At 42.0% G+C, this 15,963-nt stretch overlaps 1 protein-coding gene across 2 annotated transcripts in view; it reads left to right on the top strand.

Moving 5' to 3' along the window:
• Positions 1–15,963, top strand: part of PLCB1 (phospholipase C beta 1) — an 819,608-nt gene that overhangs the window by 622,279 nt on the left and 181,366 nt on the right. For both annotated transcript variants that reach the window (XM_004383055.3, XM_004383054.3), the window contains exons 11-12: positions 1,450–1,607; positions 10,308–10,390. In XM_004383055.3, the coding sequence (XP_004383112.1) occupies positions 1,450–1,607; positions 10,308–10,390 (241 nt within the window). The remainder of the gene's footprint in view (positions 1–1,449; positions 1,608–10,307; positions 10,391–15,963) is intronic.

The following is a 15,963-nucleotide window of genomic DNA, read 5'->3' on the forward strand; positions in this document are numbered from 1 at the left end:
CAACTCTTCAGACATGGATTGGACTGGACTGTGGGACATAAAGGGATACTCATGAGGAGTGTGCCTCTTAGCTCAAGTAGATACGTGAGACTAAATGGGCAGCTTCTGTCCAGAAGTGAGATGGGAAGGCAGAGATGGTTAGGAGCTGGTTGAATGGACATGGGGAATCAGGAGTAGAAAGGAGGAGTGTGCTGTCACAGTATGGAGAGAGCAATTAGAGTCATGTAACAATGTATGTATAAATTTTTGTATGGGAGACTAACTTGAAATGTAAACTTCATCTAAATTACAACAATAATAAAGAAAGAAAGAAAAGAAAAGAGAATGTATAGTTTTTCTATGTATTTGTGCCTTGGACAAACATGGAAGAGGGGTTAACTTGTGTCATTTATTGAATTGTGTCCCCCCAAAATATCTGTCAACTTGGCTATGTCATGATTCCCAGTATTGTGTGATTGTCTACCATTTTGTCATCTGATGTGATTTCCCTATGTGTTGTAAATCCTATCACTATGATGTAATAAGATTGATTAGTGGCAGTTATATTGATGAGATCTACAAGATTAGATAGTGTCTTAAGCCAATCTCTTTTGAGAAATGAAAGAGAGAAGCGAGCAGAGAGACATGAGAACCTCATACCACCAAGAAAGCAGTGCCGGGAGCAGAGTGAGTCCTTTGGACCTGAGGTTGCTGCAGTGAGATTCTCCCAGACCAAGAGAAGATAGATACTTCACAAGGATCTTCCTCCAGAGCCAACAGAGAGAGAAAGCCTTTCCCTGGAGCCAGCGCCCTGAATTCGAACTTCTAGCCTACTAGACTGTGAGAAAATAAACTTCTCTTTGTTAAAGCCATCCATTTTTGGTATTTTTGTTATAGCAGCACTAGATAACTAAGACAATTTGTATGATAGAATAGCCTGGGGGGTCTTTCACAATATTCCCCCATAAAGAGGCAATCAGAATTAAAAGACTGAGTTTTGGAGTTCTAATCCTGCATCGTCCATTTACTAGCTTTGGAATTTTGGGCAACTGAACTACACTGTACTATTTTCATATTCTGAAAATGAGTATTAAAAGAAAAAGAAGAAAGAAATGAAAGAAAAAAGGTACTTATACCAGAGAGATTTTGTGAAGATTAAATGCAATAAAACACATAAATTCCTAAGAACCATGTTTGTCACACAGTAAGCAGTTAATAAACATGAGTCATCGTTATTATTACGCTGCCCTTCTCCCCTCTCTCTCTCTTTCCCCAAACCACTGCTACGGAGCCACAATTACACTCAGGTTTGTGCCACTACCTTCTGGTATGCTGAGGCAGAAGAAATGCTGAGCACTACTCCAGCTCTTCATCTTTTTTTTTTCCCATTGTTAAAGAACCTTTCTAGGAAGCCCCACTGTCTTCCTTGCTTCATGAAATTCTGAAATTTGTTTTGTTGGTGTTTTTCAGCTGGCCAGCTGGCTGGAAACTCCTCCGTAGAGATGTATCGCCAAGTGCTCCTGTCTGGTTGTCGTTGTGTGGAGCTGGACTGCTGGAAGGGGCGGACTGCAGAAGAAGAACCCGTCATCACCCATGGGTTCACCATGACAACTGAAATATCCTTCAAGGTACAGTGGATGAATATTGCTAAGTGAAGGAGCTGGGGAGTCCTGAACCCTTTGGGTAAAGTCTCCTGAGATGGATAGTCCTAGGTCACCATTAGGTCCATAGAGGCTAAAATTTGGCATCTTACCCATGGGTAATGGCATCAGGTGACTTGATTCATGATAACAGTTGTAAGGAGGCTGTCTTATAAAGGGAAATATCAATTTATTTTTCTTGTCATGTGTAGCACCGTTATCTTTCTTGCATTTTAGTATTGTGAAATATGATATACAGAACAAAGAGTACATACAACTTATTTGTACAGCATAACTAATGGATATAAAGTGTCCACCCGTGTAACTACCACCTAAATTCAAAAAAAAGTAGAAACTTACTGGCACCCAGAAACACCCCCATGTATCCATTCCCATCAGAATGACCTCCCTACACCCAGAAGTGACCACAGTTCTGACTGTTATAGTGATCACTATTTTGCTCTTCTATAGAGCTATACTAGTTCTTTGTGCATTCCTAGACAATGTAGTTTTACCAGTTTTTGAACTTAATATAAATGGATTCATACTGTAATATGCATTATTTTCTGTCTTGCTTTTCCCACTCCATACTTTTTAAGAGATTGATCCATATTGTTGCATGTATCTTGTTTGCTTCCTTTCCTCTTCTTATTGTTATTATTATATAAATACTAATTAATTATTGTATAATCTTCCAAGTTCTGATGATAGAATAGAATATCAAATAGTATATGCCAGTGTTTAGCATGTTGTTACCTATCAGTCAGAGACCTCTAGGAACACACTCTTAGTCAAGCAACGTCGGGCTTATTGACTCATGCAACGAGGGAGAAAGCACATCATGGGGAACTGTGTGGTATCTCAGTAAGAGGTGTTAGAAAGGACTTAGAGGACTTAGACTTGTATTAGGTGATTTGGGTGAATGTTCAAGGAAGCAGAGTTTATCTCTAGATTGCGTGCTCTCAGAAAGCAAAAGTAATTCTGTGATTGTCTATCTTAATATAGTCTGTCTAGGAGGCAGGGTGCAGTTTGTGCTCATTTGTCTGTTGATAAAGAAGCAGCAGTCACTTTCAGTAGCCAGGGATGGGGTGGGAGTTCAATCACCTCCTTTCTCTTTCTGCCCTTAGCTCCATCCTACACCCAAAAGAACCTCACGTTCATGTATATAGACAGCCAAGCCTAAATATCTAAGTTCAGTCTGAGTCCCCTGCAAAGAGCCATCCCTAAGAGGCCTGTACATATATTGGGACCATATGGGTGGAAAAACTGGGGTCCTAGGTACCTAAAGAATGATCTAGCAGGCAGATGTGTGGACTCCAGGGGGCACGTCCTCTTGGCTGACTCAGGCTTCTCACCCCTTTGGAAGGGATTCAGCAAAGAAGGACCAAAGAACAGAGTTCTAGAGCACAGATTCCAAGGCAGGAGCCCTATTATTTGGGTGCCTCAGTTATCTAGTGCCGCTATAACAAAAATGCCACAAGTGGGTGGCTTTTAGCAATTTATTTTCTCATAGTTTAGGAGGCTAGAAGTCTGAATTCAGGGTGCCAGCTCTAGGAGAAGGTCTTTCTTTCTCTGCTGGCTCTGGCGGAAGGTCCTGGTCTCTTTCCATCTTCTGTACCTTGGCGCCTTGGTGATCTTCATATGGCATGGCATCTATCTTCCCCATCTTTGCTTGCTTAATAAGCTTGTTCTAAAGAGAATGATCCAAGACACACCATACCCTAATACTGCCTCATTAACATGATGAAGAAAACCCATTCCTAAATGGAATTGTAACTACAGGTATAGAGGTTAGGATTTACAACATACATTTTTTGGGGGACACAATTCAATCCATAACCTAGGTCTCAGGGCACAACCAACTCTGGGTTGCTAACTCTTGCCCTAAGCAACCATGGAAACAGAACCCAAGTATATGAGTAGCTATGGAGGAATGAGGATGTGTCCTTTGGAAATTAGGAGACTGAAAGGCAGAACATTGGACTAATCAGGTGTTAAAGTCGCCAAGATTGGCGACAGTGCTTTGGATGATGAAGAAGACAATGAACCACTTGCCAACAACTTTGATGAGTGAGGGGGAGGTCACATCTATTATAGATGTGAGGAAGAAGTAAAAAGTGGTTTGGCTGCCTTGTGAGATCTGGGCTTTTTAGTTTTTTTCTAATTAGAGTATTGGGAAGTAATGTTTTGGGAGCAGCACTGAGAACAAAAAGAACACCAACCCCACATTTTAGCCCTGAAACACTTGGGATGTAAGAAAATAAACAGCTGTCACTTGAGAGAACAACAAGATGTTGAAGGGACAGCCAGGTTTGAGTTTAGACAAATAGATTTTACAGCTCAAATGTACTTTATTTGACAGTAATAAAAAAATGTGTTCAGAAGTATATAATTAGCACCTTAAATATGTTTACTATGTTGTGTCTAGGTAATTTGACTTTTCAGGGTTTCTCAAACTTAGGCTATAAGACAATAATTAGTGAAAAATAGCACCCTTCATGAAATTTTACAACAAAGTTTAACATGGGGTTCACCTTAACTCTGATCAAAATCTTTCAGAGTTTTCATCTGCTCCTGAAATTAGCACTCTTAAGGTCATTAGATTTTCTTAAGTGGAAAATTAGTAGGTTATTGTTTCATTGCCATTGTCCCCCTCCTCCCACAGCCCCTGTTATTGTCCTTTGTTGCCTGTCTAAGATACCAACCCTAACCTGGTTGGATCTTTAAGAAAAAATGGGAACAGATGTTGCTGGTGTGGGGTGGATGCAGTTTGTGTTCATCTGTCTGTTGATGGATGGAGACGGCCCCAGAAGGGCAGACCGTGCATCACGATGGAGCTGCCACTGAGCTGAGGGACCAGTGGTATTGACCCAGGGCCCAGAGGCCCCCCTTTCCTGCCCACTGTCGCCAGTTTACCCCTTAGACTCCTGTGAGGAGCAATTATATCTTATTAAAAATTAGCCATCGTCAAAGTTCTTTGAGTAGCTTTTGGGGAAGATAAGCACCAAGCACATTCTAAAGCTTATTTATTTCATGTGAAATGTTCGCTCCTTGGCCTCTGCCATCACGTCAGCTCCAAGTGATTCTCCTTGTGCACTCAACCCTACAAGTGGTCCTTGAATCACATCTGTAATCCCAGAGTCACAGGCTACTTTGCATTTATTCTTGGGCTGCGGCAGCACCACTTCTCAACCACATCCATGCACGTGGTGACAGGTTTAGAGACTGAAAGACTCAATCGAACCAGAACACAGCTTCCTCTCTCTGCCTGCTGGAGTTGGGAGTGGGGAGGTCAGCAGGATAATAACCATCACCCCAGTGGTTGTTTTGTCCAGCTGTGCATTCTTGCTACTGTGCATGCACAGCATAGATAGTTTGGGAAGAGATGGGATGGAGCTGGGGGTAGGTGGGGATGGATATGGAGAGTAGAAATGCCAACCTGTTTTGTGGAAAATATCTAGTAGCAGGGATTCCCTGTGGCTTTGGGTGGACTTGAACCTCCAACCTTCTCTGCTGGGACTAGAGTGAGGTAACTAAGGCACCTAGGATGCAAACTTTAAGGAGGCCTTCACTCTCATGGTCATGCGAGTGCAGGGTTGGTACCTGAGAGTGAGTGTCTCTTTAAATCTTGCACCCTAGACACCTGGCTTGCACGATTACCAGCATGCAGTATGCTTCTCCAGAAAACAGTGTACAGGGGGATATATTGATTTCCTGGGGCTGCTGTAACAAATCACCACAAAGTGGGTAGTTTCGACAGAAAGTTATTGTCTCACTGTTCTGGAAGCTAGGAGTCAGAATTGAGGATGTTGGCAGGACCATACTGTCTCGGCAGCTCTAGGGAAGATCCTTTCTTATCTCTCCTAGCTTCTTGTAGCCCCAGAGGTTCCTGAGCTTGCAGCTGCAGCATAACTTTATTGTCATGTGGCTGTCTTTCCTCTGTGTCTGCCTCTGTGTCTCTCCTTCCCTTTTCATAAGGACAGGACTGATATTGGATTAGGGCCAACCCTACTCCAGTATGACCTTGTGGTTGTCGTTACTTGCCATTAAGTTGATTGTGACTCATGGCGACCCCATCTGTGTCACAGTAGAATTGTGCTCCATTGAGTTTTCAAGACTGTGACCCTTTGGAAGCAGATGTCAGGACTGTGTTTCGAGGCACCTCTGGGTGGGTTCAAACCACCAACTTTTTGATGAGTAGTTGAGCTTTTAACCGTTTGTGTCACCCAGTATGACCTCAGGTTAACCAATAACATCTTCAAAGACCCTATTCCAAACAAGGTCCCATTCACGGTTACCAAGGGTTAGGATTTCGACATATCTTTCTGTGAGACATAATTGAATAGGTAACTTTGTAAGCAAGGGTAGGAAGAGAATCAGGGGACAAGGCCCTACGAGATCTGCTTCCTGTTACCTAACTTCTTACCACTTTCCCCCTCACTTTCTGTGCTCCAGCCACACTGGCCTCCTTTCTGTTCTTTGAAGATGTTAGGCAGTCCCCACCTTATGGCCTTGGCATTGGTTGTTCCCTCTTCCTGGAATGCTCTTCCCCCAGATATCAGCATGGCTCACCTGTTACCTTGTTGAAGTTTTCCTGAAATGTCACCTTCTCAATGAGGCCTACCACTCTATTTAATGCTGTAACCAGTTATCAGCCCCTTTGCCCACACTTCCGCAACCCCCCCAACCCTGCTTTAATTTTTCTATTTACCATGAGACACTTTTCACCTTATAATGTGCTGCTTAATTTATTTAATTATTATGTACCTTGTTTATTGTCTGCTAGAATGTAATCCGCCTAAAGGAGGCAGGGATCTTTGTTTTGTTCTCTGCTCTATTCCAAACACTTTGAACAAAACGTCCATATAGTAATCAGTTGTTGTCTCATCTTATCTGTACAATGGATTTGATAGCACCTACTTTGTAGGTTTATTGCTTAACACACAATTAGTACATAGGAACAAATAACCAATTGCTGTCCAGTCACCTCCAACTCATGGCGACCCCGTATGTGTCAAGAGTAGAACTGTGCTCCACTGGGTTTTCAATGGCTGATTTTTCAAAAATAGATGGCTAGGCCTTTCTTCCAAGACACCTCTGTGTGGACACGAACCTCCAACCTTTCAGTTAGCAGCTGAGTGCATTAACAGTTTGCACCACCCAGCAACTCCTTGCCATATAGTAGGTGCTCAATAAATGTTTTTTTGAATGAATTTTCCCATCCCAAAGCATAGCCTACATTTTTAGTCTTTCTTGCCCCAATCATCAGGTAAGTGAATTTTTTCCTTCTTCATTCTTGTGTATGAAATTCCATCTATAATAATATATTGGTAAGTAATGAAAAGATTTTCCCCACATATACCAGTTTTGGTCCTCCTATACATTTGGGCCTGACCCTCACAGTATAACTAGACCATATCCTATAGCTACCATGCATATTGTAGTAGCAAAATAAACTGACTGCAAAGGTTCTTCATTTGTATGTCACACAGTTTATCTGTTCTCAGCATAGGTGATCCAGAAAGCCTGTGTGTGATATATCCAAAAAAAACAGAGTTCCTATTGGCATTTACCACCTATTTGTTAGTGGATGGGCCAGGATAAAAGGCTACATTCTGGAACAGGGCATGCTGTAATTCAGCACCTTTATGGAGGGCTTTTTATTTTGCACTTTTAGCTTTATTTATGGTTTATCTCATATATCTGTTCTTCTGTGTCTATGCCCCATTTCCTTTGACTTTCTGATGGCCATGACATTGTAATTCCGCCACTTTGTCTTTATTCTCTCCAATCCCACTAAGTCTTGTTCCTCCCCACCCTGGGCACTCACCCACCCACCCCATCCCCAAGCCAGTCCATTTCCTCCCCCCATGTAGCTGTCTTGTAACCAGCAATTATACAAGACAGAAAATTGGGTAATGCGATAAAATATTTGATGAAATTATGTTAACTTTGAGTACGTTGTTAAATTGAGCATTTCTGAAAATAGAGCTTCATTCCCTGAGAGGAGAAGAATACAAGCTACAGCTAATTTTCTCATCCTAAATGATAATGTGCATCATGCAAACTATTTCAAAGGCTTAAGAACAAAAGTCCACCAGTGGAACTTCTGGAGCTTTCAGTTGCTTCCAACTAAAATTATTAGATGAAATTCAATAAATATTTTCTTTGGTTTTAAAGGTTTGAAAAAGTTTCCTAAGCTGGTGGCTAAAGTCATGGAAGAGATGGGGAAAGAGGGAGGAGAGAGGACAATGGGAAGAAAAGATAATGAGGAGGATATGGAAGTTAAGATTGCAGCTCTGGAGCCAGGCTGCCAGGGTTCCAGTACCAGCTCTGCCACTTACTGGCTGCAGTACATTGGAGAATCTCCCCTCCCAGTTCTTGCCTCCATTTCTCATAGGTAAAACGGAGATGGTAGCAGAGCTTACCACCTACAGTTCAATGACCCAATTTCATACAATGACATCCTTAGAACAATGCACAACACCCAGTAAGCTACTGATATTATAAATAAAATTGGAAAAGTCAAATTTTAGCTTCCTTGTCTATAAGTATAATGGTTGTCGCATTATATACGAAAGGGGTTTTTATTAAGTCAGAGTGAAAACTGGGGTTGAATTAAGTCATTCTCAGTGCTACTGTTCTAGAAGCCATGGGTGCCCTCCACATACTACCCCTGGTTTCCACCTCACCTTTAGGAAGGGGCTAGAAGCCAAAACTATATGGAAAATTAAACTCAACAGGCCTTTGTAAGAGGCCCAGTCAGAGGAGCAGGGTATGACAGGTAACCTGGGAGGCTCCATTGAAAACGCTGGTTCTAAATGCACAAGGCCGGATGTGCACGAGTGCACAAGCAGAAAAATGGGAGAAGTAGGAGAAATAAGACAGGAAGCTCTAAGAACCCCAGCCTGCGGTTCAGGCAGCACAGCATCCCCACGTGGGAAGAGAACCAGACTCAGGAAGCAATGGAGGTGGAGGGGGACTGCCCGTTCTCATTGAGTCAGCTCCAACTTGTGATGATCCCACGTGTGTCAGGGTAGAACTGTGCACTGTACGGTTTTCAGTGACTGATTTTTACAGAAGATTTTTCAGATTGCCAGGGCTTTCTTCCAAGGCACTTCTAGTTGGACGCAAACTTCCAACCTTTCAGTTAGCAGCCAAGTGTGTTAATTGTTTGCACTACCCAGGGAGGGATTCCTTCGATGGGACTGTTGTTGTTAGGTGTCTTCAAGTCAATTTTTTTGACTCATGGTGACCTCATGTGACAGTGTAGAACTGCCCCATAAGGTTTTCTAAGGTGTAATCTTTACAGGAGTTGCATTCAAATGGCCAACCTTTTGGTTAGCACCTGAGCACTTAACCACTGTGCCACCAGGGCTCAGAGGGGGACTAACCCCCTAGAATTCTGAGAGCAGGACCAGAGAGCACTCATTAACCAAAGATAAAGAGAGAGAGACCCTTAATCTGGGGCAACAAACCTATTTCCTAATGGAGAGGGGACAGGGTTCCTTACTTGCTTCATGCTTGGCTCTTATTGACCCAAATGCTGATGGGGCGATTCTGCAGTTCACCTTCATTATAAATGCAGCTGGGGAAGTTCTCAGACAGCCAAGAAGAACACTCAGACAGTCATCATCAGAAAAATTAGCTAAGACTAATTACACTTTTATTTACACTTACCTTTGCAAGATTTTTTTTTTCTTTTCCTTTTAATGTTAAGAATCAACCATGGGTGGAAATTCTATTAACGAAGGTCTTAAACTTAATCTAACTATTGGCTATGAAAACAACATTCAAAGTCTGTAATATAAACTTATATTTACCATTGGTTACAATCTAGTTTTAAACTTTACTTAAGCAAGTGACCAGTGCCCTGGTGGTGTAGTGGTTAAAAGCTCAGCTGCTAACCAAAAGGTCAACAGTTCGAATCCACAAGCAGCTCATTGGAAACCCTGTGGGGCAGTTCTGCTCTGTCCTATAGGGTCGCTATGAGTCAGAATCGACTCCGACAGCAATGGGTTAAGCAAATGACCAGGCTAGTCCAGGAGTTGACAAACGATCTTCTGTAGACCAAATTTGGCCCGCCACATTTATTTGTGGATAAAGTTTTATTAGAACACAGCAAATTCTGGTATATTGAATATACATGTGTCTTAGTTATCTAGTGCTGCTATAACAGAAATACCACAAGTGGATGGCTTTAATAAACAGAAATTTATTCTCTCACAGTCTACAAGGCTAGGAGTCCGAATTCAGGGTGCCAGCTCCAAGGGAAGCTTTCTCTCTCTATCTGCTCTGGGGGAAGGTCCTTGTCATCAATCTTCCCCTGATCTAGGAGCTTCTCAGCTCGGGGATCCCCGGGTCCAAAGGACACGCTCACTCCCAGCTCTTGTTTCTTGGTGGTATGAGGACCCCTCTCTCTCTGCTCCCTTCTTTTATATCTCAAAAGAGATTGACTTAAAACACAACCTAATCTTATAGATTGAATCTTGTCTCATTAACATAACTGCTTCTAATCCTGCTTCATTAACATCATAGAGGCAAGATTTACAACACATAGGAAAATCACATCAGATGACAAAATGGTGGGCAATCACACGATACTGGGAATCATGGTCCCGCCAAGCTGACGAATATTTTGGGGGGAAACAATTCAATCCATAACAACATGTATCTTCTCATTTTTAGGAAGTGATAGAAGCAATCGCTGAGTGTGCATTTAAGACTTCACCTTTTCCAATCCTTCTTTCCTTTGAGAACCACGTGGATTCGTAAGTACGCAATACGTTCATTCAATAGGGAGTTTGTTTCCAGAATCAGGAATGTTTAATCATTATTCATCAGATTTAGATTATTTGACATTTAATTTAATAGTATTCTTCAATCATGTTATATATTATGTGGCATGTTTTCATATGTATATGATGTAATTATTCATTTAAATCTCATTAATGCTCAAATAATCCATTGGAATTGTGAAATCCATTTTCATGCCATAGTATGATTTTTCAATTAAGTACTCTCCTTTTTACAGTGCAGTGGAATGTATTTCTGTACACAATACATGTCTCTATTACAGATTCTGAATATATCAGGCCACTTTTATAATCCTCCTTCTTTTGCATTCAAATTTATAGTCAGTTTTGCCACATGAAAGCAGCCAGTTTCCCATATCCTGGGCTGGTGGTGGGAGAACTATAAATTCTATCCTGCACTTTGCACTTACACAGAACTCACATCACCGAATACTCTGCCATTCCCTTTCCCATTAGTGTCCTTGTTTGCTAATATTTGTAAATATTTTCCTATTTCACAATCAACTGCATTTATTGCCGAGCTACACAAAGAAAAGGTAATTTCAACTTGACTGTTTTATATTCATGTTATCACTAAGTACTAAAGTGAGACACATTTCTAATACATGGATATCAGTTTATCATATAGTTACTCACTTTAAAGGGCTTCAGAGTAAAATGTTCTTTCCTATATTGAATCAAAATTCATGGAACTAAAATTTTAGTCCATGGAATAAATGTCTGAAGAATATGTAGTATAACTAGTATTGCTCAAAAAAGCATTTGTGAACCTCTCTCTTTCATTTCAAGGATCGAAGCCAGATTTCTCAACTAAAAGCCCACAGCACCTGACCTAATTTGGCTCACAAGTTCCTGTTTTCACTCCTTCCAATTGACAGTCATTCTCAGGTCACTGACTCTCTTTGTCCCACTAATTTGCAACATAAGCTTCAGTTCACTGATTCTTAAAGAATTCACTAACTCTTAAAGCAGCCATTTGCTGGTGACCAAATTTCAGCTAAATGTGAAAATTTATTAGCCTATCTATAGAGAGAGATGTTATTTTGAAGTAACCACTTTTATAATCATCTATATCTCTAGTTTGCTTTCAGGACATCCATTTCACGTTTATCAGTTCTTCATTCTGTTTCCTTCTGAAACAATCATCTGATGAATGATGTCATCATTAGGCGCGTAGTTTTTCTAACACTTGCGAAGGTCACCTGGCGAGAAAAGAATTTATTCTGGTCCACTGCTATTTCTCTTCCACCTTACAGGAGCACCTCTCCCGTCACTGGATTCAATACCTCGTCTCCTGCAGCGGCTCTAATTTGCATGTGACTTCCCTGGAGCTCATTCTCCTTTCTGTCCATCGTTTGTAATTAGTCTATAACAAAGCTTTAACACCTTTCTTTCAGGCACTGCAGTTCCCAGATTTGTTGATGTGTTATTTCCTTTGTGAAGAAAAGGCATCCAACGTACTCGTTTTCTTAAAGTAATATTTCTATTTCACTTAGACAAAATGAACGGCTATGGTTCCATTCTTGATTATCACACGTGCTACACTGAACTCTCTTTGAGGTAGCCAGACTGGTCTCATCCACCACCACCATAAACATAATAACAGCTAATATTGGGAGTCTCTGGGTGGTACAAACAGTTAACGCACTTGAAACTTGACCAGTAACCCAAAGTTTGGACCTATCAACAACCACCACCACCATAAACATAGTAGCTTGTCTTTGGAGTTGCTGGGTGGTACCGTTAATTCACTCAGCTGCTGACTCAAAGGTTGGAGGTATCAACAACCACCACCACCATAAACATAATAACAGCTAATATTTATTGAACACCTATTATGTCATGAGCAGTATTCCAGGTATTTTACATGCCTAAGCTCATGTAACCCTCACCACAAATTCAGGGGCTTCTAAGAGTAAATATTACAACTATCTCTATTTTACAGATGATAATACTGAGTCCCAGAAAGGCTAAATAAATCAGACCTAAGATTGAAAGCCAGAAATTTGGCTTCAAAATGCATGCTTTTAACCAACACCATCTACCCACACCTAAGCAGCACCATGTTGAGCTTCAAAGCATCTAGTTAAGACAATCAGAACATCCCCACAGCAACTGCTTGCAATGTTGCTGTTTATGAGACTTGTAACCATCAACCACAGAATGTCTTTTGCAGCCTTCAACACCAGTCAGTAGACGGATCCAAATCTGGGCATGAAAACTTTGTCCTACGTTGTACACAAAAGCCAGGAGGGTAACAACATCATACTGCCTTTCTGGTTTAAAAATAATAATAAAAAATTTTAATAAGTCTTATGTGACAAAAAAAAAAAAAAAAAAAACACAGAAAAATGACCTTCCCAGGATACATGAGCTTATCCCAAAACACTACAATAATCTAATGGCACTGAAGCACTGAGATTGAACTTTATTGTAAGAGGAAGTTGTTTGCTTCTTATTTCCCTTGTCCTTCAGCTCCAGATAGCAGAATCTCTCCTCAGTCACAATTCTTTCCTAGAACTGTCACACACCCAAGGAAAACTGCTAAGCTGGTAAAGCCCCGTGCTTGACATGTGGGCTGCCTTGCCTGTTCCAAAACCTGTGACAGACTGATTCATCAGTCACAGTACTCTTTCCCACTAAGCCTGGATATAAGCTTAGACTCCTTCTCAACACAGTGACCCAGGAGCACCTCTTCACTTTATCAGAAACCTGTTAGCTATTCCTGCTGAGCTATTTTGTCTCCTGTGTGCTGCGTATCCAGTATGCCACATTCAGAAAAGAACTCTGCTCCCAGTTAATTTGGGCCACACCACCTCACAAAACTCATACTGGAAAAATGGGGGAAAAAATCCAGTACATTTTCTGCTTTTCTCTCCAAATATTAGAAATCACTTGTGCACAGACTTCAATGGGGAATCAGCCATTAGCTGCTTTCAACTTATCCTCACGATAAGAAGGAGCTGAATAAAAATGGTGGTTTCTAAATGCCCTTCTACACCTGCTGTATCAGGATCTCCTAGAGTGCTCTTGAAAATGCAGATTCCTGAGGCACACCCCCGACTCCTCTGTTAAAATCCCTAGCAATGAGACTTGGCAATCTTTAAAAAATAATAACAAACCCTCAGTTGACTCTGGCATTCTACCTAATTTGGCAGCTAGCATTATAAAAAGAACTCTATGCTGAATTCAAGAGAAGTAACTTCTAGACTTGGTTCAGCCAGGGACAACTGTGAAATTTTGGGCAAGGTCCTTAGCGTCGATGGGTTCTAGATACTTAATCTGTAGAGAAGGGGGTTGGTTTAGTTCAACTTGGTGGCCCCTTCCCTTGGTGTAGGGAAGTTGACAATTTTACTCCATGAAATAGGGCACATTTCTGGATCAGAAAACTGACTACTTTTCCAGAAGCCTACACTTTAACCAGTTGCCATCGAGTGGACTCCAACTCATAGTGACCCCATGTGTGTCAGAGTAGAACTGTGCTCCATAGGATTTTTCAGTGGCTGATATTTCAGAAGTAGATTGCCAGGCCTTTCTTCTGAGGCACCTCTGGGGTGAACTTGAGCCTCCAATCTCTAGGTTAGCAACTGAGCGCATAAACTGTGCACTACCCCAGGGCTCCGCCTACACTTTAGGGTTATTTTAATATGTTCAGAAGCGTCTACTGTGGCCTGAAGCTAAAAATGTATTTGTGAATTTTGTCCTCTGCCTTTATCTCCACGGTAGCAGATGTTGATGCTGTAAATGCTTCCGATTTTTGTTCTTTTTTTTTTGCTTCCTAACTGCAATTTTAATGCCTTTTATTCTGCAGGTCTGGCCCTCAATTAAAGCTGCTTTGTTTTCTCCCGACTTTTTCTGCTGTTTGCTCTCTGCTCTGATTTCATTTCTCTGTCAGGTGGGCATGTGGTTTTGTTGAGGACATGAATAGTCTGATTACCAAATGGCCCGTTTTACATTTTTCTTGGGCACCTACCTCTTGTTCTTTCCGTCACAGGCAATTTTGACCCAAGTTTTAAAAAGTTGAAGTTACGTTTAGATCCTTACTCTTCAAAGTGTGGTCCTTGGAGCAGCAGCATCTACGTCACTGGGGAAGCTGTTGGAAATGCAGAGTCCTGAGCCCCGTCCCAGACAGGGTGTCTGACTCTTCATGTAGTAGGATCTCCGGCTGATTTGAATGAGTGTTACAGTCTGAGAAGCAGCTGCTCTAAACACTGTGGTCCTTTAACCACCTGAATCAGAGTTACCTGCAGGCTTATTAAAAATGCAGTTTCCAGGACTCCACTCCCCTGCAGTGAATCTGGGCACTGAGGATTACACCTTGTCACCTGCATCATTAACAGATCAGGTGATTCACTGGTGGAATCCAGAGAGGATCGTGACTCCAGCAAAATCCTTCTGAGGCCTGATTTGGGGACTGCCCGGCAGAGGACTCCACCTGTCCCCTGCTTAGATGGAACATTTCCCCCCAAACCCCTCAACTGGTGAGAATATGGTTGCCAGGGAAATCCTGAAAGCTGAGCACCAGGGTGAAACCTGGCCGTTTCACTCCAGGTGAACTTGTTTCAGACTTGAGATCCCCAAGGTACAACTTTTCAAACTTGAGCATGCATCAGAATTATCTAGAAAGCTTATTAAGACATAGATTCCTAGGCCCTAGGCCCCCAGAGATGCTGATTCAGAATCTGCATGGGAGGCCATGAATCTGCATTTCTAGCAAAGTCCAGGTGATACTGATGTTGCTGGTCCATGGACCACCTTTGGAGTACCAAGGCTCTGTGATACTTAATAGTGTCATTCTATGAGGTAAACGTGGGGTTTGGACAAGTTCTTTTTTGTAACCTGGGAAGTATAGGTCCAGTGCTAATGGACTTGTTCTCAGCTGCAGCCTAAGAGCGGGCTGACTTGGTGGCACTCTCTATGCGTGTTTTCATTTGAGTGAGGACATGTGAACTCGAGCATGCCCAGGGCTGTGCCCTGCCCCATCAGCCACTCACTGCCTGCTCACCAGGGTCTCAACGACACAGTTTCTAGGGAGATGACCTTAAGTGACCACCTCCAAATGCTTTTCAGGATCGGTCCTCTGATGAGCAGCTTTTCCTCTGACACTTCTGAGGAATGTCACAGAACATTCTACAGGCTGCATAAGCCACATAGTAAAACCTCACACAGGTTGAGAAAGTCACGATGAGACGGTGTGAAGTTGTGATGAAGAGTTTGCAAGCTCTGTGAATGTCTCCTATGCCTCTCCTGCAGTTCCAGGAAAGCCATGACCTCAGCTTCATGTTTGAACCCCAGAGAACTCACGTGGCCCTCAAAATGCATGTTTTGTTTTTAAACAGAAAATAAAAAGGATATACCAAAAATAAAAAATCCCAAACCCGTTGCCATCTGGTCAATTCTGACTCATAGCGACCCGATAGGACAGAGTAGAACTGCCCCATAGGGTTTCCAAGGAGCGGCTGGTGGATTCGAACTGCTGACCTTTTGGTTAACAGCCATAGCTCTTAACCACTGTGCCACCAAGACTC

Source organism: Trichechus manatus, unplaced genomic scaffold (genome assembly GCF_000243295.1).
Source record: "Trichechus manatus latirostris isolate Lorelei unplaced genomic scaffold, TriManLat1.0 scaffold00104, whole genome shotgun sequence".
Classification (NCBI taxonomy): domain Eukaryota; kingdom Metazoa; phylum Chordata; class Mammalia; order Sirenia; family Trichechidae; genus Trichechus; species Trichechus manatus.